This window comes from Octopus bimaculoides, chromosome 2, assembly GCF_046866305.1.
Source record: "Octopus bimaculoides isolate indiv1 chromosome 2, ASM4686630v1, whole genome shotgun sequence".
NCBI classification, from domain to species: domain Eukaryota; kingdom Metazoa; phylum Mollusca; class Cephalopoda; order Octopoda; family Octopodidae; genus Octopus; species Octopus bimaculoides.
The window spans coordinates 123,309,896-123,335,082 of NC_142929.1; the positions used below are offsets into that span (position 1 = coordinate 123,309,896).

Genomic DNA, 25,187 nt, shown 5'->3' on the forward strand with positions numbered 1-25,187 from the left:
CTCTATCAAATCAACATCTACACATTGTATTAATGTATCCACTCAACATCTACATGCCATATCTATCCACTCAATATCTGCATCATGAAACTATTCAATGTGTATATACATGTGTGTCTATGTGCATACATACACATGCAGCCATGCCAGTGTGGAAAGTGGATGTAAAAAAATGATGATGATGATAATGATGGTGAGAAGGAGGAGATTCTAGTGCTGATGGGGGTAGTGAGAGTGGTAATGGTAGTGGAGGAGGGGGGAAGAAGAGTATGTCAAGTAACAGAACAAGCAAGTTACAAATATCAGTTAGGAACATGCTATATAACTGATTATTCTTTTATACTCTTTTACTCGTTTCAGCCATGCGTTTGCAGTCATTCTGGAGCACCACCATTATTATGTAGAGTTAAATCTAATATATTTTTCAATTACATTAAATCGAAATCGAAATTGAACTAAATTCAATGACTGGCCCCCATGCCAACGTCTCCTTCATTGGACACTAAACTCGGCTTGCGAAGACCTGTTGGGGCAAGCGAAAGTGAAATCGTGATGGCACCTGTACCAGTGGAGCACTAAGAGCACCATTCGAGCATGATCATTGCCAGAGCAGCTGTCCGGCTTCTGTACCGGTGGCACATAAATAGCATCATTTGAGCGTGATCATTACCAGCATTGCCTTCCTGGCACTTGTGCTGGTGGCACGTGAAAAAACATTCAAGTGAGATCATTGCCAGTGCTGCTGGACTGGCTCCTGTGCAGGTGGCACGTAAAATACACCATTTTGTGCGTGGCCATTGCCAGTACTGCCTGACTGGCCTTCGTGCCGGTGGCATGTAAAAGCACCCACTACACTCTCAGAGTGGTTGGCATTAGGAAGGGCATCCAGCTGTAGAAACTCTGCCAAATCAGATTGGAGCCTGGTGTAGCCATCTGGTTCACCAGTCCTCAGTCAAATCGTCTAACCCATGCTAGCATGGAAAGTGGACGTTAAGTGATGATGATGATTAACCTTCAAACCAAGCATTTTCAAACACATAGTAAGAATAAATAAAGTTAACAAAAAAGAAACCCGCATGCACACATGCGTGCGCACATGTGTGTGTGTGTGAGCTCATCAACAACATCATCATCATCATCAATGTCTTCATTGTCATTTTATGTCCACTTTCCATAATGTCATGGATTGAATGGTTTGTCACAGTCCAAATCAATTCTTATTTAGAGTCACTGCCCTCTTATATTTCTCATTCATGTTTTAATTAGCATGGTCTTTATGGCCAAATGCACTTTCTAATAATAACCACTTCACAGAGTGTACAAGGTGAAAACAATATGCCACCAACTGGAGAGGTTGTCTTGTCCTTAATAGAACAGAACTAATGAGTCCTCTCACGCTTACATTATCTCCACTCATTCATCAACCACTTTACAGAGTGTACTGAGTGCATTTCCTCATGGCACCAGCAATATTGAGATTACCTTCTACTCTGCAAGACAAAACAGATCCTTACTACTGTGTGTTGTCTTCACTGGATCGAGGTAACAGGGATGAATAGCAGAAGGAAAGTGAGAGAGGGGCTGATTGTAGAAGGTGAACCAAGGTGGAAAAAAGATTGAAACAAGACAATGGTTGGGGAGACAGTTAGTTGGGCTGACATCATATAAGTAGATGGAAATGGAAGAGAGTACTAACCCTCTAGTGATGAAAGAAAGGAAGTTATGGCAAGGAGTCTCTAATACCAGGATATAAAGAAAGAGATGGTAGTTGCAGAAAACAGAAGAGAGCAAATGATGAATAGTTGAAGAAATGGGTGTATGAGTGGGACTAACAGTACAGAATGGTGATGTTAGCTAGCAAGAGAGAGAATGTGACTGATGAATAATAAACAGGTGATCCGAGCTCTGCAGGCAGAGCTGGTAGATAATTAGGACTGCTTTTATGAGGCCCTTCTGTACTCTCCATCAACAATGATTGATAACAATTTCATTATTATGGTTGGTGATTTTAATGGAGTATTAGTCAACACAGTAAAGTTTCTGCAGTATTCATGGAGGTTATGGCTACATGATGAGAAATGACATGGGATATATATATATATATATATATATATATATATATCAAGAGAGAGAGAATTCACATATAAACATTGAAAAGTATATTTACAGTAATGAAGATCTCAATAAATGAACCATTGTTAAACTCCAATATGGGAAACTCTTGTAGAACAAACTTGCATGTATTAGAAGTGGCTTTAATGATTATTTAAAATAATAAGAGGGAAAGCATAAATTTCCATATACTTCATAATTTGTGTTAAACAGATGTTTAATTGACATACCTTAATTGCATAAATCATATTGTTTGATGACAAAGAAACAGCTGTGGGCCACAAATTATGAACTTTGTGAAATTTATGCTTTTCTGTTTTTTGTTTTGTGTGTGTGTGTGTGTTCATGCACACATGTGTGCATGTGTGACTACGTACATGTTTGTGTATTTAGCCTTCGCATTTTATTTAACCTGATAAGTACACACTGAGCTGCCACCTCAAGTTCTTCAGCTCTTGCTTGAACTGGTATATCTTATTTGCTCCATCATTTATGCTGTAGGAAAATTTTAATGTTGTCTTCTTTTTCAGCCTGAACTCAGTTTCTAGACTAGAGATAGTGGTGGTAATCATCTGGAGGTATCAATCAGAATCACCCATAACTATTGCCTTCAAGATGGAATCAACCCATTCCTTTCTTTGTTAGTTAAGGGCCACATCATTCAGTGATGTTCTACTACTCTGCATAAGTTTGGGCTTGTCTATCCAGTAACTGCAGATGAATCCAGGCTTGGCTTCCCCTGAATCTCACTACCATCTACACACATTTCATCTTGTCCTATTAGATTTTCAGGTCATACCGGTTTTTACAGACTTTGTTACAAATACATTCCATTTTCATTACTATAAATCTGTTACCAAACAGACTCACATGAATATGAGGCAAATTGAGCTTAATAAATCACATGACTTTTGTGCCACAATTAACACACCATCCTAAATAAGCATACCATTATTACTAAAGAGATCTGTTACCAGAAAATTATTACACATAATTCTTTTCATTCATAGATGAACATCACATGGCCTATATTGATGAAGACACTCATTTCATATACTCATGCCCAGAAGAAAGTACAGGAAAGTGTGATGCAAATGGTGTTTCACTCATGATATACTCCAGACGAAAACAAACAACACACGATATCCTGGAGAAACTAAAAAACTTTCAGCCATTTCTATGTTTGAATATTTCTCACCTGAATACAGTAGAATTTCCATCATTGAGTAAGTAAAGTTGGTACATTTTTCAGAAATGTCTCTTCAATCTACTCTCATCCCTAACTGTCTAACTTTATTTCTCACTATCTTACTCTATCTCTCTTTCCTTCTGTCTTTTTCTTTGTTCTTATCCTTATCTGTCTCTATTGCTCTTTATCTTTCATCTTCCAGTCTTCGTCCCTCTATACCAATCAATTTCACTATCTACATCTGTCTTCCTTTTTCTCTATCTGTCTATCTTTCTATCTAATTCCCCCTCTTTGCGTCTCTCACACTCATTCTTCTTTAGCCAAAAATTTTCATAATTTACAATTTGAATGTCATACCACTACAACAATATCCGCCATCAGTAATACACCTCTATGCCAACATCTATATCCTCCACTATAACTACATCCACCATTACAATTTTATCTCCAGCTAATCTAAAAACTGTTATAATTCATTACATTTATGTACGTGGTCTGATCAATAAATATCCAAACTGTTGCCATAGTAACAAAGCTAAAGCACACAAAATGAAGCCACTTGGCACAGATTGACCTTGAACTCTGCTGTGCATGCAACTAAGTCTTAATGTTCTATCTCACTTCCACTGTTTACGGCAGTGCTTGGAAAGAACATGTGTAGTGTGTGATCATCACATTGACCATGACAGAAAAAGTTGAGCAGAGAATCTGCATCAAATTTTGCTAAAAGCTTGGTGATACCTGCTCAAAGGCCTACACAAAGTTGCAGAAAGTGTATGGAGAGCAGTGTATAAGCTGCACACAGGTGTATGAGAGGTTCAGACGTTTCCAAGATGGCTGAAAAAATGTCGATAGGGATGAACGTTCTGAGAGACCTGCAACCAGCAGAACTGAGGAAAACATCGCAGATGTGCGTGCAGCTGTGAGGAAAAATCATTGAATTGCCATCCATGAGTTATCAGAGTATGTGCAGATTAGTTACGGTTCAGTTCAGTCCATTATCACTGAAGATTTGGGTATGTGACATGTGTCTGCTAAGATTGTGCCAAAACTGCTTTCAGCTGATCAAAAAGACACTCAGGTTTCAGTTGTACAAGATCTCCTTGATTGTGTTGAGAATGACGTAAACTTTTTGAAAACGGTCATAACGGGTGATGAATCATGGGTCTATTTGTTATGACTCCAAAACAAAGGTTCAGTCTTCACAGTGGAAGACCTCAATTTCTCAGAGATTGAAGAAAGCACGAATGAGTTGAAGCAATTTGAAGACACTGGTGACCATTTTCTTCGACCACAAGGGGATTGGTCATCAAAAGTATGCTCCACCTGGTCAGACAGTAAACAAGGAGTACCACCATGACATTTTGTGGGATGCTATTCATCAGAAAAGGCCACAATTGCATGTGTCCGGTGAGTGACAATTGCACCATGACAACGCGCCTGCCTGTTAAGCACATCTTATGCAGCAATTTTTGGCACAGCATTCCCCAGGTCCAACAGCCACCATATTCCCCCGATCTTGCCCTTGCAACTTTTTCCTCTTTCCAAAAATCTAATTCTGCTTGAAAGGAAGAAGGTTTCAGGACGTCGGGGAAATCAAAGTGAATGCAGTGAGGCAGCTGCTGACTATCTCAGAAAACGAGTTCCAGGAATGTTTCCATTAAGTGTGTGGCTTCTGGAGGGGACTAGTTTGAAGGAGATTAAATGCCAAATTGGTATTTGCTGTAGTTTTGTTTTTATAGTACCAGTCCAGATACTAGTTGATCAGACCTTGTATCTGTTTTGCACAAGTCTTCATGTGAAAATGTGTGTTTAAACAGATATTGTTATAATTGAGGATGTTTTGTATTTTTTTTTACAACTATACACACACACTATTTGATCTTCACTATAATTTATTTTTATATATCCTTAATTCTAGATTTCACAGAACCTACAAAATTGACGAACAACACACATACTACATGTTCTGTGGAAAATATTCCTGGTATTGAAAACTACAACCAGTCAAAGGTTCGTTGTTGTTGATATTCTTTAGCTTTAACTCAGCTCTAGCCAAGTAGGAAAGTGGTCCAAGACATTACAGTCATGATCAGCAAATTTTATTATTAATTAATTTTACATAGGTGGAATTACTGGAGGAGGTCTTCATGGTCATTTTAAGACCAAAACCAGCTTCCTAACTTCATTCCTTGCCAACATTCTGAATGTTGCAAAACTTTGACTGTGTTTTTCTCGGTTTTTAAGTTGCAGTGCTTACAACAGTCTGTTACTAAATGCCTCATATATTTTAATGCTTTAATAATTCTGCCAGCTCACTACCAATACCACTTGTTGATACTCCGTCGTTTACAATGTCGAGGGTTCCAGTTGATCTGATCAACAGAACAGCCTGTTCGTGAAATTAACGTGCAAGTGGCTGAGCACTCCACAGACACGTGTACCCTTAACATAGTTCTCGGGGATATTCAGCGTGACACAGTGTGACAAGGCTGACCCTTTAAATTACAGGCACCACTACTACTATGATTATCAGAAATACTACAACTTCTGTGGTCATCAATACTAATATAGGAAAGTGGGTTATACATCATTAGATGTATACCTGACTTTCCTATATAATATTATGAATATAACGGAACGCTGAACTCCAGACTATCAACATAACTATTATTTATTTAAGGTGGTTAATATATACATCTTTAGCTCTTGTTTGTTGTTACAGCTTCTGTGTGTGTGAGCATTGTTGTTGGGACGTTGGTATGTAGATGTAAGCGAGCTGTCGAGCGTAAGTCCGAAAGATGGAGAGAGACAGCTAAACACGTCCATGCTCAATCGCTGGCCAGCAAGAAAGAGACAGATCAAAGTGGGAAAGCTTGGTATGTTGAATTCCACGCATGCGTGAGACTACGCATGCGCACGGCGTTACTACAGGGCTCCCTTGCCAGTGCGGAAACGCACGATAATATGAGATCTGTTGGAACGCCTGGGGCAGGATGGCCACCGAAACCACCCACAAGATGTGGTACAGACACACACAAAGAAAAATCAAAGAAATGAATGTACACTTGTGAGATACATGCATGCAATGTACAAATGAAATGACAATGACAAAACAACCGTGATGACAACTGTCCAGGAAACTGGAATCACGCGATGTAAAAGTCTGATTTTTTGTTCTTTCTGAAAGGAAAGAAAATATATGAGTGCACAAGTGTGTGTGTGAGAAAAAAACACAGAACATAGTAAAAGTGTCTGTAGTATAGACTGCGAAAAGTCCTAAAACACCGAGATAGAGAAAACCAGTTTGTATTAAAATTCCACAAGGAGATAGAATGTCTGTACTCAGGAAGTCGTGGTCAGTTGGCAGAGCTATAGTTGAGCGTCGGATGCTAGTTGTGACCGGTTACCTGGTAGTAAATATTCTGGATGGTCTGTTGATCGTGAGTGGAAAACATCCACTCTAACAGAGTCGATAAAACCGAGTGTGTTAATCTGGTGTGTCCCTGGTGGTGGGGTTGTTGGCGCACGACATTGTGGTAGACAGTACATTGATGGTGAAGACGTCGGCGCGGGAACTGTAATATAGCTGTGTTCTGTATGTGTGGTGGTAATGATGTTGACAGTGGTAATGATGTCCTGTTGAAACTTGGCGACGTCGGGGGGAATGCTTGTAGTTGGTAGTAGTAGTTGTTGTCGTCACGGTGGTAATCTTGGTTGAACGAAGCTGGTGGCGAAACAGTCGCTCGGTGATGGTGTTTGAAGAGGTGCGCTTTTACAGACGATCGACAGACAAATCTCTGTACGTCCATTAGCGAAAACCTCGAAGAACATTTTCTTAACCCAAGATGAAAGAACGACCGTGCGAACTCAAAAAGGAGAAATGGTGACGAATGGAAAAACAGAGGACTCCTTTTATTTAAGCGTGTCACACGGTCGAACACAAAATAATATATCAAAGATGATATACAAATAATTATGTTATACTACGATAACATAAATAGCCAGTAACGAGACGATAAAAGATGACCGTATGAAATGAATAACAAGAGATATTTAGTGTGGCATAAAAGATGTATGTGTATGTGAGAGTGTGAATGCGACATATAAGAACATAATAAAAAACAGGCCGTCTATATGTATGTGAGATATCACAGCAGATAGAAAGTCAGTACACGTGAGAGTTTTATACCAAGTTCTTGAGTACACAATTGGAAAGTCGTGTTGACTATGGTTGGAGATCTTGGTGGTCATCGTTGCTTGGTAGTTCAGTCTCCATGGCCGTATTTGTTCTTTAGTCGGGGTTCACCAGTTATAGGTTGGTAGTCCAGAATCCATGCTGCGTTTGTTTCTTCGTCGGGGTCACCACTTTATAGGAAAGTGGGTTATATGAACTTTTCAAGTTGGCTGCGTGTTTGAATCACGTCGGGGGTCACCACTTTATAGGAAAGTGGGTTATACATCATTAGATGTATACCTGACTTTCTTATATAATATTAAGATTTAACGGAACGCTGAACTCCAGACTATCAACTTAAACAACATTTATTCAGGTGGTAAATATATACATCTTTAGCTCTTGTTTGTTGTTAGAGCTTCTGTGTGTGTGTGAGCATTGTTGTTGGGACGTTGGTATGTAGATGTAAGCGAGCTGTCGAGCGTAAGTCCGAAAGATGGAGAGAGACAGCTAAACACGTCCATGCTCAATCGCTGGCCAGCAAGAAAGAGACAGATCAAAGCGGGAAAGCTTGGTATGTTGAATTCCACGCATGCGTGAGACTACGCATGTGCACGGCGTTACTACACTAATATTCCCACCATAAATACTACAATCATCATCAATACCACAACTTGTTACCACTATTACTAATACCAGTTACTATTATTACTAACATTAATACCACTAGTATTATCATTAATACTTCTACTATTACCGATACTATTACTAAATTGGGATCTTTTTTAAAACTGGGGCCACATTTTTCATTAACGAAACACTTTGAAACTTGGAACACTGGTAGAATGTGTCATATAAAACATCTTTTTCTCTTAGTCTTCTTTAAAAAAAAGAAATCCCTAAGTTATTCCATGTTAAAGTTGTCGTATTTCTGTAATTTCAACCAATCACTGACGTCCATTCATCCGATATACATTAAGTGCCGACTACATAAACAAACGATTCTGAAACAATTCTATCGGTGATAGGGTTAGGGTTAGGGTAAAACAGCAAATTTAAAAAGAAAAAAGCAAATAAAACGAAGCTATGGCTTAATCAGCCAAAGGAGTAAATATAAACAACTGAATACTTGTCAGTGATTGGTTGAAATTATCGAAATAAGACAATTTTTTACATGAAATAAATTCGAATACAAAAATATTTTTCTGTTCTATAACACAAAATAGATAAGTATACGAAGTTTGAAAGTCTTTCGGTACCAAAAACACTACGTAAAACATTAATGAAAAATGTGGCCCCCGTTTTAAAAAAGATCCCTAAATTAACTAATATAATCATCAGTACTAGTACAACTGCTACTATTACAACCAGCACTAATTCTATTGCTACTATTATCATGAATGTGGAGGCGCAATGGCCCAGTAGTTAGGGCAGCGGACTTGCAGTCACAGGATCGCGGTTTTGAATCCCAGACCGGGCGTTGTGAGTGTTTATTGAGCGAAAACACCTAAAGCTCCACGAGGCTCTGGCAGGGGATGGTGGCGAACCCTGCTGTACTCTTTCACCACAACTTTCTCTCACTCTTACTTCTTGTTTCTGTTGTACCTGTAATTCAAAGGGTCAGCCTTGTCACACTGTGTCACGCTGAATATCCCCGAGAACTACGTTAAGGGTACACGTGTGTGTGGAGTGCTCAGCCACTTGCACGATAATTTCATGAGCAGGCTGTTCCGTTGATTGGATCAACTGGAAACCTCGATGCCGTAAGCGACGGAGTGCCATCAACAACAACAACATTATCATGAATACCTTTGTTACTTGCACCAATACTACTATAATGATTACCTCTTTTATAGCTAAAATTTCAGGAGGGTTATCTGAGTAAATCCCACCTGCTTTATATCTTACAAAAGCAGAGACTCTTGTGCCTATAAAGGAAATAATTATACAGGAAATTTAATTTCCTAAGTTGCTAATCTTTCATTTCTAAATTGATACATGGCATTCTTTATTTTTCTGAATAATATAGCTAATAGCCAACATTTGCTTCAATCATTTCAGCTCCTTGGAACATGGTATGAAGTAGCACATTCTGATATCCCTGACCAAATAGGAAAGAGGGGTCCAAACCATACACATAGAGTTCAATTCTATGAGGACACAGATGGACATCTAAAACTTGGATATCAACATGATAGGTAAGTATTACATTACAATAGTAAGACAAGTGCCGTTACTATGGGACAGAGATATGGACATTGGTTAGAAATATATTAATAGTATGGCTGCTATATTAGACAACACAATATTACTATTGCATTATATTACACCACACAATACTACATAAGCTTTCCTAATCCCTATTATATTGTGCAAGCCATTCTAATACATTACACCAGACCAGCCATCCTATGACATTGTATCACACCAGCTCTTTATTAAATTATAAAACACCAGCTAAACTATTATACCATACCATCTATCTTATTACGGCACACTATATATTGTATTACATCACATCACACTAACTGTTCTATTACATCAAAACAGGTGTCACATTACACTGCGCCACACCAGTTATATGTATTGTTACATTACATTCTACCAGCTGTCCTTTCACATCATACCATGTTCAATTACATCACACTAATAATCATATTACATAACACCAAACCAACTGTTGTATTACATCTATCACATCACACCAGTTGCACTATTACATTATACCACACAGCTGTCCGATTATACCACACTGCATTTTAAACATCTGGCTGTTTCTCAGTCTGACATTAAATATCTAACCAATAGTACATGACTCCAAATAAATACTTTGAACTGGGCAATACAAATACAAGAAAGCAAGTTGTTTTAAAGTGTAGTGCAATCTACATCTCTCTTTCTTTACCTATCTCTGATTCAGTTGTTTCTGTCTCTCTCTCACTCAAACCTTTCATCACCTCCAATGCCCCCTCCTCTCTCAATGCACTCAGTCCACTCTGCAGGGTGGTTGGTGTCAGGAAGGGCATCCAGCCATAAAAGTCATGCCAAAACAGACACTGAAGTCTGGTGCAGTCTTCTGCCTAGCCAGCTCCTGTCAAACTGTCCAACCCATGCCAGATTGGAAAGTAGATGTTAAATGATGATGATGATGTTCAATCTTGTATCATAACAGTATTCCTCTTCTCTAAATAATCTATGCTATTCTTGTTTCTTTCAGCAACAAGACAGACACTTCTGGTGCATTTGTTGGTGACATACAACCTCAATGTGTTTATAGTCTCAGTGGACATTTTACATCGAAGTACACATTTTCTGCACGTAAGAGATCAGATATTGCACATAATATTATAAATATATATCCTGTGTTACATTTGATGTGAACTCCTTTCTCTCTCTCTCTCTCTCTCTCTCTCTCTCTCTCTCTCTCTCTCTCTCTCTCTCTCTCTCCTCTCTCTCTCTCTCTCTCTCTCTCTCTCTCTCTCTCTCTCTCTCTCTCTCTCTCTCTCTCTCTCTCTCTCTCTCTCTCTCTCTCTGTATATATATATATATATATATATATATATATATATATATATATATATATATATATGCTTGTATGTGTGTGTATATAAATATATTTCCTTTAGCGAGGATCCTTTCTCTCTGAATATATGTTTACTCTTTATTGCAGTTGTGAAGATCATCTACACTGATTATGATAATCTCACAATAATTTTCGTTTGCACTTTCACCAATTACAATGGTGAATGTTATATGCCTATGGTCCACATAATGAGTAGAAAGCTTGAACTTACAACACACATGCTCGGTGTGGCTGAATCTGTCTTCAATAAAGTTTGTATTCATCCAGATAATATCCAGATAGTGCAGGATGTTTGTAAGTAAACAGTGCTTCTTTATATTATTTTCAAAGGCTACTTAAATACATGATAGTAACAGTGAATGATGATAATAACATTACTCACTATGAAAATGCTGATGATAATGATGCTGATGGTAATGAATGAACATTCAGTGATGTGAGTCTGTTGCTAAATTTTTGTGAGTGAGTGAAAATTTTTTGACATTACTGTGTAGTCTACCACTTACAGGTTAATCTCATCACTATATTGTGTATGTGTGGCTGTGTATAGGTTTTAACACAATAGTAGTGTGTGTGTGTATTTAGTTATTTTAAACTAAAACACCGTCTTGTCACTATTCCAAACATCATACAGTGAGCTCAGAGAAAAAAACAGTGAAGTTTTAACAGCTCTGAATAAATGAATAATTAGACAAAGTGATAGATGTAGATGAATGGCTTAGGTGTAGACAAATGGCTTGTGAGGGCTATATAAGCTATGTACAAAGAGTAAAGAGAGTCAACAATGATTTCAGTGATGAATTTGAGGGGAGTTTTTAGTCCATTCAAGTGCAGTCCTCAGTCCAATCATATTCATCGTAAGTCATACGGGCTAAGATTGTCTCTAAATGCTCTTTATCTACTTCTCGTAGTTGAATCTACAGGGGAAAACTAAACCTAGAATCAAGAAACTTCAAGACTAAGCAGGAAAGAAAATAGGAGTCTGATATCTTCAGGGAAATAGCCTTGCTCAATATGTAGAAAATGAGTAGGCATAGATGCCATACACTAGACTCAATGTAAGGTATGGACACACAAAAACTGTAATGGAATCACAAGCAGACAAACAAAATGTTATTAACAGTGACAGAAGCAGTATTAATATCAAAAGGTGATCTTCATCTCTCACTTAATATGGAGGTTGTGTTAGAGTACAGAATACTGCATTATTTACTTTGAGAGGATCTCTCATATGGACTCATGGTATGCAGTAGCACAGTACATACTATAAGCACACCAGAAATAGATTCTTTGAAATGCCCAAATGGCTCACTAGTAGTCAATACCGAGAAGATGTAATTTTCCTAAGGGAGGTTGTTGCTTCAAAAACATAGTAACCAGGATAAGAACAGGTCATAAAAAGTTCAGGGAGCTTATACTGCAACTGGCATCAAAGATCTTTTCCCTCAGAGTGAAGAGCAGATAATATAACAGTTGTATTAGAACTGCAATGTTGGTTGTTTTAGAGAGGCATCACATCCTTGACAAGCTCAAAAGGCCCTCAAAATTTTACAATCCACTGAGTGTACACACTAAAATTTTCATATCACCAGGACTAGAGAGGTAGCCATGACCTCAGCACAACTAAAATGATCTCACAACCTCCACGTCTGTTTATTCACCAGCCTCTTAAGTAAATAGGAAGTATGACTGATAGAAGCACAAATGATAATGATCAGAGGGATGGAGTGATAAGCATACTAAGTATTCTGAGACAGGTATGTATATTCAAGGCAACACAATGTGACTGAGATGGCAAAAGGAATGACAGAGATCCCAGGAGAGAGAGCAATAACAGAGGCTTAGGATCCATGGGAGAGAAGGAACAAGAATATACTGGCAGAGAGACATGGGGTGGAGAAAGTAGAATGAACTGGGCACAAGTGGTCCAATGTAGACACTTGTACATAAGCTAGGAGATGGGATGGTGGGCTAGTATAACGTAATCACCTATTCATAGACTATAAGATGGAAGTCAAGTGATGAGTGTGGTGGCTGTGGAGAATGAAATGTAAGTGGATCCTGCACTAATGAACAGCACAAAAATGTGCTGAGAGCAGAGTCAGAAAGACATTGGCATCTTTAGTTATACTAGAAACAATATACAACAAACAAAAGATGTCTGCTGCCATCTTTCATCATACTGGAAGTACAGTACAGCAAAAAATAAGAAGAATGATAGATTGGTAGATGTGCAATAGGCAAGGGTTAAGAATGTATTGTATGGTAAAACAACAAGCAATAACAGCATGAGTAGAAGAGGGCAACATATGATGAAACAAGAAGTTCTACTGCCATCATGCTACACTGACATTAAGAAAAGGAGCAAGTGATGGAGAGATGAATAACAGGAGAAAAGGTGCCAGAAGAAAGAGTTCAGGTTGAAAGAAACATGGGTCACAGTGATATGGTCAACAGACAGATGTGTGATGTGAGAGATAAGAGATAGAAGAGCGAGTGATATTGGGTGCTCATGGCAAGAGTCCAGTGCCAGTGCCATGTGAAAGCACTTATGTGGTACCACATAAAAGCACCCAGCACTCTCAGTAAAGTGGTTGGTATTAAGAAAGGCATCCAACCATAGAAACCATGCCAAATCAGACTGGATCTTGGTGCAGTTCTCCAGCTTCCTAGCTCTGGTCAAACCATCCAACCTATGCCAGCATGGACAACAGATGTTAAATGATGATAATGATGATGAAGGGTGAGAGCTTATTAAAAGGATGAATGATAGACTCAATAGTATGCGTGCAGGTATACATGCATACACAAACTTCGCAATGCATACTTGTATAGTGTGTTTGGGAGGTGGGTGTGTTTTTGAAGAAAAAGCTCAGTAGTTGTTGTAATACTCAAATCTTGTGAATAATTTTTCAAAGTGGAAACTGTATTTCTCAGAGGAGTTATTTACACAATAGACGATCCTTGATGTATTCACTATTTTATTTTTTTCCCCATTTCTATTATTAACAATTTGTGTGTTGTGTTTAATATTTTCAAGCTGCAAGTGAGGTGAACCATAGCTGTAACACAGTGAAGAGTACTGACTGGAAGAAAGAAAGACAAAGTAGATAAAGGACATTGTGACAGAACAATAATAGATTGATATTTTTTAATATTGATTTAAATCGCATCAGAGAGCATGAAATGGTTTATGATATTTCAAAGTACCCGTTAACAAAATAATAAATTGAGAAACTAAATTTTAAATAAATACTTCATTTATATCCATAGTTGTTCTGCCTTCACTATTTCAATATACTTCATTTTGCATCAGCAAAGCATATATTTTAAATCTTCACATAATGAGTATTTCCAATTTTTTTATAATGAATGTAACAATTAAACCTTGGGAGAGGCATTATGCCGGTAATAAACACATGCACTGGTTCAGTCCTTTATTTATTTATAAACAGTATTTAGTTTTTTGTTTGTTTTTTTTGTTAAATCATTTCATTGCACTCTTGCAATCTCTTCAGTAACTTGTCTCTCCACTTCCATTTATTTTGAATGTATGAATTAGTGCTGTTTTGAAATTGTCTGGTATGAGCATGTGAGTGTGTTTATTACCTGCATAATGCCTCTCCCAAGGTTTAATTGTATTTCTTTCAACACACATATCCACATCAAGAATCTTGCACACCAATTTTGCCTTTTAAGATGTGAACAGTCAATTTTGTAAATGTTGTAATAAGTGCATGTTGTAATATGCACATTGTAACATGCACACATTGTTCAATGTACTTGGCTTCACAGCAAGAGGCCCTCCCTCCAACCATGAAGTGAATGTATTTATAAGATAAACTGACTGAGGTAAACAGACTATTTTATTTTTTGCTATATGAAAGAGAAAAACACAATGACTATGACAAAATTTGAACTCATGGAAGCTTGTGGGCAGTTATATGACACCTTAAAAAATCACATGATAAAAGATAGTTATACTTTACGTTATTTTCCTTTTCAAATATAATTAGTTTATTATCAACAATAAAGTGTGTGATTTTCTTAAATTTCTTGGCTTATTACATAAAACATGCTAATACCCACTTTACTATAAAAGTTTTCATGAGCCAGACAACCCTAAATATTTTCCCTCTTGTTCTTTAAAGTTATTATGACACTCAGTAGCCATCCACAAAAATCCTACCCCTTTCTTTCTACTCAATCAAAGATTTAAAGTAACAGTTAGATTATGCTTAGCAGACAAGGCCCAATAAGACACATAATGGTAGCTACAGCTGATGTAAGTAATAGTGATATAGATATATGATGGTAATAGATGGTAGCTAAAATATAGGTAGGGGATGATAGTATAAACATGTGATATTAGTGGACAGTAGCTACAGAACAGGTAGTGATGATGGTATGAACATATGATGGCAACTACGTTGAGGTAGATGGTGTTAGTATGGACATGTGATGATAATGACAGCAAAGGTAGGTAGGCGATGGTGGTATAAACATGTGATAGTAGTGGATGGCAGAACTAATAATATAAGACAAAATTGTATGATCAAACAGTCCGGTTTTGTGAGAGCACACGGTAGGCGTAGCATAGGCGGTAACATTCACGTTGCGCCGCGCTCTTCATCGGTGGCTGTCGCGTCGGCGTTTCCTCACCGTGCTTCGGTCGTCGTCCGGCGTGCCGTCACGTCGTCGGCTGGCCGGTTCGGCGTCGGGGTGTCACGCGCGTATGCGACGATGAGAAACCGCCACTTCCGTAGTTTCTTCGCTCACTCGATGGAGAAGGGATCGGGCCGTCGCCGAGCGGTGGTTCATTATCTAGTGCGAAGCGCGCAGTGCATGTCGAGCGCCTTCACCGATGCGCGACCCTTAGTGAAGAACAGTGTCGGTCGGGGAGTTTGACTGGGGCGGTACGTCTGTCAAACGGTAACGCAGGTGTCCCAAGGCGAGCTCAGCGTGGACGGAAACCACACGTCGAGCAAAAAGGCAAAAGCTCGCTCGATCTCGATTTTCAGTACGAATACGGACCGCGAAAGCGTGGCCCATCGATCCTTTCCGAACAGCTGCGAGCTATGCGTCCGCCGAGAGGTGTCAGAAAAGTTACCACAGGGATAACTGGCTTGTGGCGGCCAAGCGTTCGCAGTGACGTCGCTTTTGATCCTTCGATGTCGGCTCTTCCTATCATTGCGAAGGATTGTTCACCCACTAACAGGGAACGTGAGCTGTGTTTAGACCGTCATGAGACAGGTTAGTTTTATCCTACCGATGCATCGCGCGTACGCGACGCCCCGAGTCGCGCGCGGTCGAGGTGTTCGGTGCGCGGCGGCGCGCTCCGGTGCGCTTCCGCAGCCGACGCTTGCGGCCTTAGGCGGGCGCCGGCAACGTCAACTCGGCTACGGCTATCCCGTCCAGTACGAGAGGAACCGCGGGATCAGAGCAACGGTTTGCGCGCTCGCTCGATAGAGCGGTGGCGCCAGGCTTCCTCTGAGCGATAACGGCTGAACGCCTCTAAGCCGAAACCGTAGCCGGACCCGAGTTGTTTTCCAAAAGCGTCTCAACCTCAAGGCGCATGCCTTAGCTCGGCGTTCGCCGTCCGCCCGTCGCGTTCACGCGCGGTGAGCGGCAGCGTCGCCGGCGGAATTGTCATTTCGGGACGTCTGCGGCGGTGGAGGTGGTCGTTGTTCGAAGAGATCGAGACGAAAAGGATCGCTTGCATACGACTCGACTTGCCGTTCGGAGTGACGTGCTTAGTGGAGCAGCTACCACACTGCGATCTATTGAGTCTCTTCTCGCGAACGACACGATCCGCCCTTTTGAGGCGGACATTGTTTTCCCATCCCCTTTTTTTATTGTTCCCGAGAGAAACCGCGAACTGATCGAGACGGAGACGAAGCGTGGCTTAGTGGTGGTCGGTGAAAAGACGGAAAGTAAAATCGAGATCGGCACCGGTCGCGCGGCGGCGGCAGAGCTGGGGAAGACAAACGGAAAAAAGGAAACGCAGATTCGAGCTGCGATGGGAGAGCCGCCGCGGCGAGCAAGTCGTCGGAGTGTATTTCCTTAGGGCGCCGCGGGGCGAGTGCGCTGCCGAAAGAAGTAGAAGTAGAAACGCTGCTACGTGCGAGACCGGTCTCGGGTGTTTCGTCCTCCGTTTGCGTAGAAGCGGGTTTGTTTTTTCTTCTTTCCCCTTTTCTTTCTTTCATTTATTTTTTATTTTTTGAAGAGCCGCGTGGCAATCCGACAGACCAAGAACCGACGGCATCGAGCACGAGCGCAGGAGCGTGTGCCGGTCGTCGCCGCGCAAGCGCGATCTCTCCAGGTGCATCGAGCAGTGAAGGAAAGTTGTAAGGTTTAGGGAAGCAAAGCGATTAGCGGTGTCGCTCGGATCGTGCAAAGACGTGACTGCCGCCGGCCGAGTGAGTGTGCGTGTGTTAAGCAGGCTAAGACACGCGGTCGACGGATAAGTAGTTGGTTCGAGTGAGAAGGAAGCGAGCGACGTTGCTGGGAGCGAGCAAAGAGGCAGCAGACGCATCGGCGGCGGGCCTCCACCGGCGCGATCGAAAGGCCATCGTTTCGAAGGCGATACCGACCCCGAATGTGTGTGTGTGTCCGTGTGTTACGAACGCGGTCGACGGGTAAAGGGCTAGTCGAGTAGGTCGTAGCAAGCGAGCAAGCGAGCGAGATAGAGATAGCGGTTCGTAGCGAGCAGAGAGCATGCCGACGCTTCGGTGGTGGCTTCCGCAGGCGATATCGAAAGACCAACGTCTCGGCGGCGATGCTGCCCGCGAGTGTGTGTGTGTGTGTGTGTGTGTGTGTGTGTGTGTGTGTGTGTGTGTGTGTGTGTCCGTGTGTTAAGCACGCTGAGACACGCGGCCGAGGCGGTGGACGGATGGATGAGAAGCAGGCTGAGCGATTCGTGACAGCGAGAAGGAAGACCAGCGAGTGACTAGGAGCGATTGTGAGCCGATCAAAGCGGCGGCAGACGCATCGGCAGTGGAGTCCCGCAGGCGAACCGCCGGGGCGATCTGAAAGGCCGACGTCTCGGCAGCGATAAGAGCCAAGATACGAGCCGCGGTCGGTACCGTGACGGAGTCCGACCCGCAAACTTGCGGGTCGGACCCGGTGGAACAGTCACGCTCTAGGTGGCCCTCACACCCCAAGGGGGTCCAGACTACTATATTGGGGTAGTCGTCAATCGGATTGGCATTTCATCCGACTCGCACCCCGACCGCAGCCGACGGAACGGCCGACGGAAAGGCCGACGGTCGGCCGACGGAAAGGCCGACGGTCGGCCGGCGGTCGCCTCGCCGGTCGCCACCGCGTTCCCGCAGGGTCGATCGGAGCGGCCGAATTCAGACCGACGCTTAGGCGGCGGAAAGACGGTCGGGCGACGGAGTTCCGTCGGCGGAGCGCAGGCGCGATCGAAAGGCCGTCGTCTCGGCGGCGATACCGACCGCGAGTGTGTGTGTCCGTGTGTTACGCACTCCAGGAGAGGTGCGGTCGAGAAGAAACAGCAGCAGCTCGAGAAGGAAGCCGGCGAGCAATCGGAAGCGATTAGGAGCAAAGAGAAAGCGGAGGAGGGTCAGGAGGCGAAGTTCCGCCGGCCAAACACCGGTGCGATCGAAAGTGTGTGTGTCCGTGTGTTACGCACGCCAGGTGACGCCTGGAAACGCGGCAGAAGCGGTCGACGGACGAGAAACAGGTCGAGAAGGAAGCGGCGGCCGAGAAGAAACCGGCGGCCGAGAAGGAAGCGGCGGCCGAGAAGAAACCGGCGGCCGAGAAGGAAGCGGCGGCCGAGAAGAAACCGGCGTACGTTCAGGCAAAATCTACGAACGATCGTCCGTCGCTTTTAGATCGGACGGGTGAACGTTCAGACAAAATCTACGAACGATCGTCCGTCGCTTTTAGATCGGACGGGCGTACGTTCAGGCAAAAGCTACGAACGACCGTTCATAGCTTTTAGGTCGAACGGACGTACTTTCAGGCAAAAGTTACGAAAGATCTTCCGTAGCTTTTAGATCGGACGGTCGTACGTTCAGGCAAAAGCTATGAACGATCGTCCGTAGCTTTTAGATCGGACGGGCGTGCGTTCAGGCAAAAGCTACGAACGATCGTCCGTAGCTTTTAGATCGGACGGATGTACGTTTAGGAAAAAGCTACGGACGATCGTCGGTAGCTTTTAGATCGAACTGGCGTACGATCAGGCAAAAGCTACGAACCATGGTCCGTAGCTTTTAGATCGGACGGGCGTACGTTCAGGCAAAATCTACGAACGATCGTCCATAGCTTTTAAATCGAACGTGCGTACGTTCAGGCAAAAGCTACGAACGATCGTTCATAGCTTATAGATCGAACGGGCGTACGTTCAGGAAAAAGCTACGAACGATCCACCGTAGCTTTTAGATCCAACGGGCGTACGTTCAGTCAAAAGCCACGGACGCACGTCCGTAGAAGTTAGATCAGACGGGCGTACGTTCAGTCAAAAGCGACGGACGCACGACCGTAGCTTTTAGATCAGACGGGCGTACGTTCAATGAAAAGCAACGGACGCACGTCCGTAGCTTTTAGATCGGACGGGCGTACGTTCAGTCAAAAGCAACGGACGCACGTCCGTAGCTTTTTAATCGAACGGGCGTACGTTCAGGCAAAATTTACGAACGATCGTCCGTAGCTTTTAGATCGAACGGGCGTACGTTATGGCAAAAGCTACGAACGATCTTCCGTAGCTTTTAGATCGGACGGTCGTACGTTCATGCAAAAGCTACGAACGATCTTCCGTAGCTTTTAGATCGGACGGGCGTACGTTCAGGCAAAAGCTACGAACGATCGTCCGTAGCTTTTAAATCGAACGGGCGTACGTTCAGGCAAAAGCTACGAACGATCGCCCGTAGCTTTTAGATCGGACGGATGTACGTTTAGGAAAAAGCTACGGACGATCGTCGGTAGCTTTTAGATAGAACTGGCGTACGATCAGGCAAAAGCTACGAACCATAGTCCGTAGCTTTTAGATCGGACGGGCGCACGTTCTGGCAAAAGCTACGAACGATCGTCCGTAGCTTTTAGATCGGACGGGCGTACGTACAGGCAAAAGCTACGAACGATCGTCCGTAGCTTTTAGATCGAACGGGCATACGTTCAGGCAAAAGCTACGAACGATCTTTCGGGATCGATTAAATAAGTACCAGCTACGCACTGTCGTCGATGTAATCGACTTAATCCCCTTGTCTGTCCTTGTTTGTCCCCTCTATGTTTAGCCCCTTGTGTGCAATAAAGAAATAAGTATAAGACCTCAAGCGTATGAGTTAGCAGGTGGAGTCTATTATATCTCTGTTTGAACCTATTTACTCTACTTCTAAAAAAATTACTCTCTATAATAGCGCTGAATTAGCCATTAAGTAAATTAAGCTCGTGCTTAGACCATCAAGATAGAGGGTGGCACTACAGAAATAGTAACTAGTTTACGTCACAAAAGAAATCACTTTAAACTTGCTAAAATGATATTCAGGATGCCTTATCTCTACGAAGTATAGAAGCAGGTGAGTTACGTAAAATTAATTTTGAGGATCTGATTAGACATTGCAATTAAAAAGAAAGACAAAACTTTTCAAATATAAATAAAGTGGAAGTACACAAAAATAAACGTTTTCTGTCTTACTGTTTATTTGTTTCATTTTGAAAAATTGAAAATTATTTTATAATTTATCACTTATATTTCGAATTTCATATATATGGAGATGCCAAAACCTTTTTAAGTGGTTAAGGTACTGGACTCATGATCGGAAGATTGTTTCGATTCCTGGACTGAGTGATGCGTTGTGTTCTTGAGCAACACACTTCATTTCACGTTGTTCTAGTCTGCTCAGCTGGTAAAAATGGGTAATCCTACGACCTACCAGCTTCTCGTCCAGGGAGGAATGGAAACCGGTCCAATGCTTACTGTAGAATAATGTGGACTAACCCCAGCCCTTCCCTGTTACTAGAAACCTGTTCTCAATCTGCGCTATATTTATATGACACTCTTCATCTCTTATATCCCTAGGAACAGGTAATAGACTATTTTACTGTCCCACGGTGAAATTGAATTTCAATTATTTCTTTCTAATTTTGCGATACCACCGTCCTAATCACCACTATCATCACCATTACAACCACCCTTACGATTATTAATACTACCACACTACCAACACTGCTGCTACAATTATATCATTGCCGCCATTACCACCACCACCACCACCACAATTAATGTTTAATACTCCAGCTCTACCACTATTATTACTAACATCACCTCACTACACCTATTACTAGCATCACTATTACGACTGTTATTACGATCCAAGAAGTGATTGTATATAACCACTCAATTTGCTAGGAATAGCAGCCAAATCTCATCCTGTGATTTAAAAATAAGTGTAATGTAGTCGTGGATTCTTTCCACACACACAGGAAAAAGACAGGGTGTCATGGCTGGAATGCCTTCATATATATATATATACTCGTTTAGATCTGACCTGGGACGAAGTAACAACTACACCACTGTTGCTATTTATTAACCACCACCCACATCCACCGCCAGTATAACGTCATTATTACCACCAATTATATTTACCAGCCTCAACATCACCATAATGTACTGAAAAATCTTGTCAGAAGAATAATCGATCAACCGTTTTTCTCTTGTGAGGAAAGTTAGCTGTTGATCGAAAACATCAGTTCACTTATGAATGGTAGTGATGGTGTTAGTCAACCCACAACCATCTTCCCAACCAACCAACCACCAGCATTATGCTCATATATATGTGTGTGTGTGTGTGTGTGATTAATGGCGACAGAAGCAGTATTAATGCCAAAAGGTAATACTTATTACTTAAAAGTGCATGTTCTATCAATCTTTTTAAGTGGTGGTGCTAACGCACGAAACTCTACTTAGTTGCTTCTGCTAAATATTGGTTTCATGTCTTGGAACGAAGCCAGTAATTTCACGAGAGAGGGCAAGTCGATTACATCGACCCAGTGCTCAACTGGTACTTATTTTATCGACCACCGAAAGGATGACAGGCTAAGTCGATCTCGGCAGAATTTGAACTCGGATCATAAAGACGGATGAAATGCAGCTAAGCATTTAGCTGCTCGCCACCTACTTATATATGTGTGTGTGTGTGTGTGATTTCTTGCTAACCAAGACGCTACTTTTGATGGTCTCTTTTAGTTTCTCTATTTACGACTCTAATTGAAATTTTTTAAAAAATTTTATATATAAATTTTGTATTTTATACTGTTCCCATCCATCCTACCATACATTCCATGAACAACAAACCTGTTAAAATTTTCGAGGTGAGTTTCCCTAGCTCCGTTTTTTTAACTTTTTGTACCAACCGACCGACCAGCCAAGCAAACATACACCCACTCTACACAGACTGGAATCAAATACAATTTATAAATTTACTCTTCTCACAGGTTTTTTTGTTTGTTTTTGTAGAGGTAGGAAGAAAAGAGAAAGAGAGAGGTGGTAAGAGATGGATAAAGAATGAACTGAGAAATTAAGTGAGGATGAAGGAGAGAGTGAATGAAAAGATAACAATGGAGAGAAGTGTAGTAACGTACAGCAAAAGAAATTGTAATAAAAAAAATGATATAAACCTCAAAAACAAATTTTAATTTGGAGAGGGAGGATTCTGAAAATAAATAAATAGAAACAGAAAAATTGATTAAGAAAAAATGTAGAAATATATAAACTTGATTTCAAACATGTTACTGAAATCAATAAATTCCTTAAATATTAAGCTGACATAAAGATTGAAGTATCTTGCACATATTTGTTTATTATTTTATTGTAGCATTTATTCCTGTTAATGAGAAAATTGAGAGGTGGAGAAGGAATAAATGGGGGGAGGGCGAAAATAAAGATGGGGATTGGAGAAATGGAAGTAGGAGAAAACGATGTGTATGGAGTGGAAGTAGGGGGGGGGATTGAAGTGAGGAGTTGTAGAGGGGGGTTCAAAGTGATATAATTAAAGCAACTACAAAAAAACAAAAATGGAAGTCATGTCAGATCAAAGTTGGAAGGTGAACATCGACAAATCCATAAATTAGCCTCTTCCTACCTCTTCCAGTGTTGCTACTTTTGTAAGCTCACCGAGAATCAACATTAACACTAGCATCCACAGCTATGGGGAAAGTGATAAAGTACGTCCTGTAAATGTGTTTAAATATCAGATTCAGAACCAGTAACCAATACTATTGCCTCTAAACATAGTTCTGATAAAGTTTGGTATAATGAATATACACTTCAACCCTTTTGATAATAACCTATTTAAAGCTGCCCCTGGTTCTATATCACAAGCTGCCTGTTTAAAATAATCTAATTTAAAACCTTTTATCAAAATAACATAGTAATGTATGTTCTTCCCACTACACTCTCGGAGTGGTTGGCATTAGGAAGGGCATCCAGCTGTAGAAACTCTGCCAAATCAGATTGGAGCCTGTTGTAGCCATCTGGTTCACCAGTCCTCAGTCAAATCGTCCAACCCATGCTAGCATGGAAAGTGGACGTTATATGATGATGATGAATAAACTATATTTACTAAATTCTCCAGTTTTAAAATCAATTGAAACAAAGGCAACATATTTCTACATAAATATGGTATGGTAACAAAATGTTAACTTGGTTTGATTCTACTCTTCACCAATCTGCTCAAATCTCACTGAAGAGCTATTGCCACGCTTTTAATGATTTAAAACTTAAGTGCCAAATTTTACAACAGTAGACACTAAAAAAGTACAAAGTACTCTGTTAATATCTTGACCGTAAAATTGATTAGTGTCTTGTATATGCATAGTGAGACAGCAAGACTTGTAGTTTTCTCAGGAATATTCCTATCAGCCAAATTGATGAAACTCAGCTGTTTTTTGGTACCAAACTAGAATTTCTAAACCACAAATTTTGATGCCTATAAATAATTCATTTCACTACCATCACTTTTGATCTAGACTCCAAAGAAATACATATATCCAGTTTTAAGTTCTATTTAAAAAAGTTAAACTGACTGACACAAAAAAGTACAGTTTATATTTTCTTTCAACAAAAAAAAAAAAGACACAATGCATATAGATTACGAACCAAAAAAAAAAAAAGCAGGACGTTTACTTCAGTTTCAATTTCAGTTTTCTCAACAGCTTCATGAGACATAGCAGGGTTTACAAGAAAATTAGATTTGTTTCTAACAGACAATGGGGCAGACACTGTCACAAAAAAAAATCTGCAAACTCTGGATAATCCCATGTCTTGGTTTTGATTTTAAGTTAGAGAAATTTCACTTTATTTGTCATTAATACCTTTCAGAAATGTGCAAACACCTTGGTTTCTTGTTTGTTTTCCATCAATATCTTTGACAGTCTTGTAAGTCCACCAATTTCTGTTTATATGGACCTGATAAGTCTGCTCCAGCAGTGTCTAGCCGCTTGATGCAATCCCTTATCTACTTCAGCCTTCACTACTTCTTTCTCAGCTGCCCTATGAAACAAATGAGGGTTCTTACACAAGTTCCTTCTACCTGGATCACTCAGCATTTCTATACATATCCACATGTCCATACCAGCACAAGCTTTTCTTGCATACTACAGCTGGCTCCTCTTATACTTAGTTTTTTTCTGTTCATTTGCACTTCATCCATCATACACACTAACATTACACATTCAATGAAGCAAGTTCACTTTGTTTCCTTTTGACCTTTCTATATTCACCTCCATCAACACCCATGGTTCATGACCATGCAATATCATTTTTGTCACTCTTGAAAACTTCTGGCTTCAAATTTGTGTTAATTATTAACAAGGCTAACCCAAGATTTAAAGTATGGCAGTATAGTCAATTGCTTTGGAAAATAAAGTCACTTACAGTCATAATAATGTAGGCTTTTATGTCATATGTTGTGCTTGAGAAGACCCAACAAGCCAAGCAAAATTTCAGCTGTAGCAGGTACCAATGTTATGCAAATGGCACCTGTGCCAGTGGCACATAAAAGCACCCATTACACTCTGAGTGGTTGGTATTTGGAAGGGCATCCAGCTGTAGAAACCATGCCAAATCAGACTGGAGTCTAATGCAGCCTTCCTGGTCAAACCGT

At 41.0% G+C, this 25,187-nt stretch overlaps 1 protein-coding gene and 1 pseudogene across 1 annotated transcript in view; both read left to right on the forward strand.

The window, feature by feature from the left end:
- Positions 1–14,329, forward strand: part of LOC106871838 (uncharacterized) — a 46,004-nt gene extending 31,675 nt beyond the window's left edge. The window contains exons 13-18 of the mRNA XM_052965558.2: positions 3,123–3,338; positions 5,223–5,314; positions 9,540–9,676; positions 10,696–10,796; positions 11,149–11,355; positions 14,102–14,329. Coding sequence (XP_052821518.1) covers positions 3,123–3,338; positions 5,223–5,314; positions 9,540–9,676; positions 10,696–10,796; positions 11,149–11,355; positions 14,102–14,175 — 827 coding nt within the window. The 3' untranslated portion in view covers positions 14,176–14,329. The remainder of the gene's footprint in view (positions 1–3,122; positions 3,339–5,222; positions 5,315–9,539; positions 9,677–10,695; positions 10,797–11,148; positions 11,356–14,101) is intronic.
- Positions 14,330–15,584: 1,255 nt separating this feature from the next.
- LOC149137224 (large subunit ribosomal RNA) lies at positions 15,585–16,874 on the forward strand (annotated as a pseudogene).
- Positions 16,875–25,187: the final 8,313 nt, after the last annotated feature.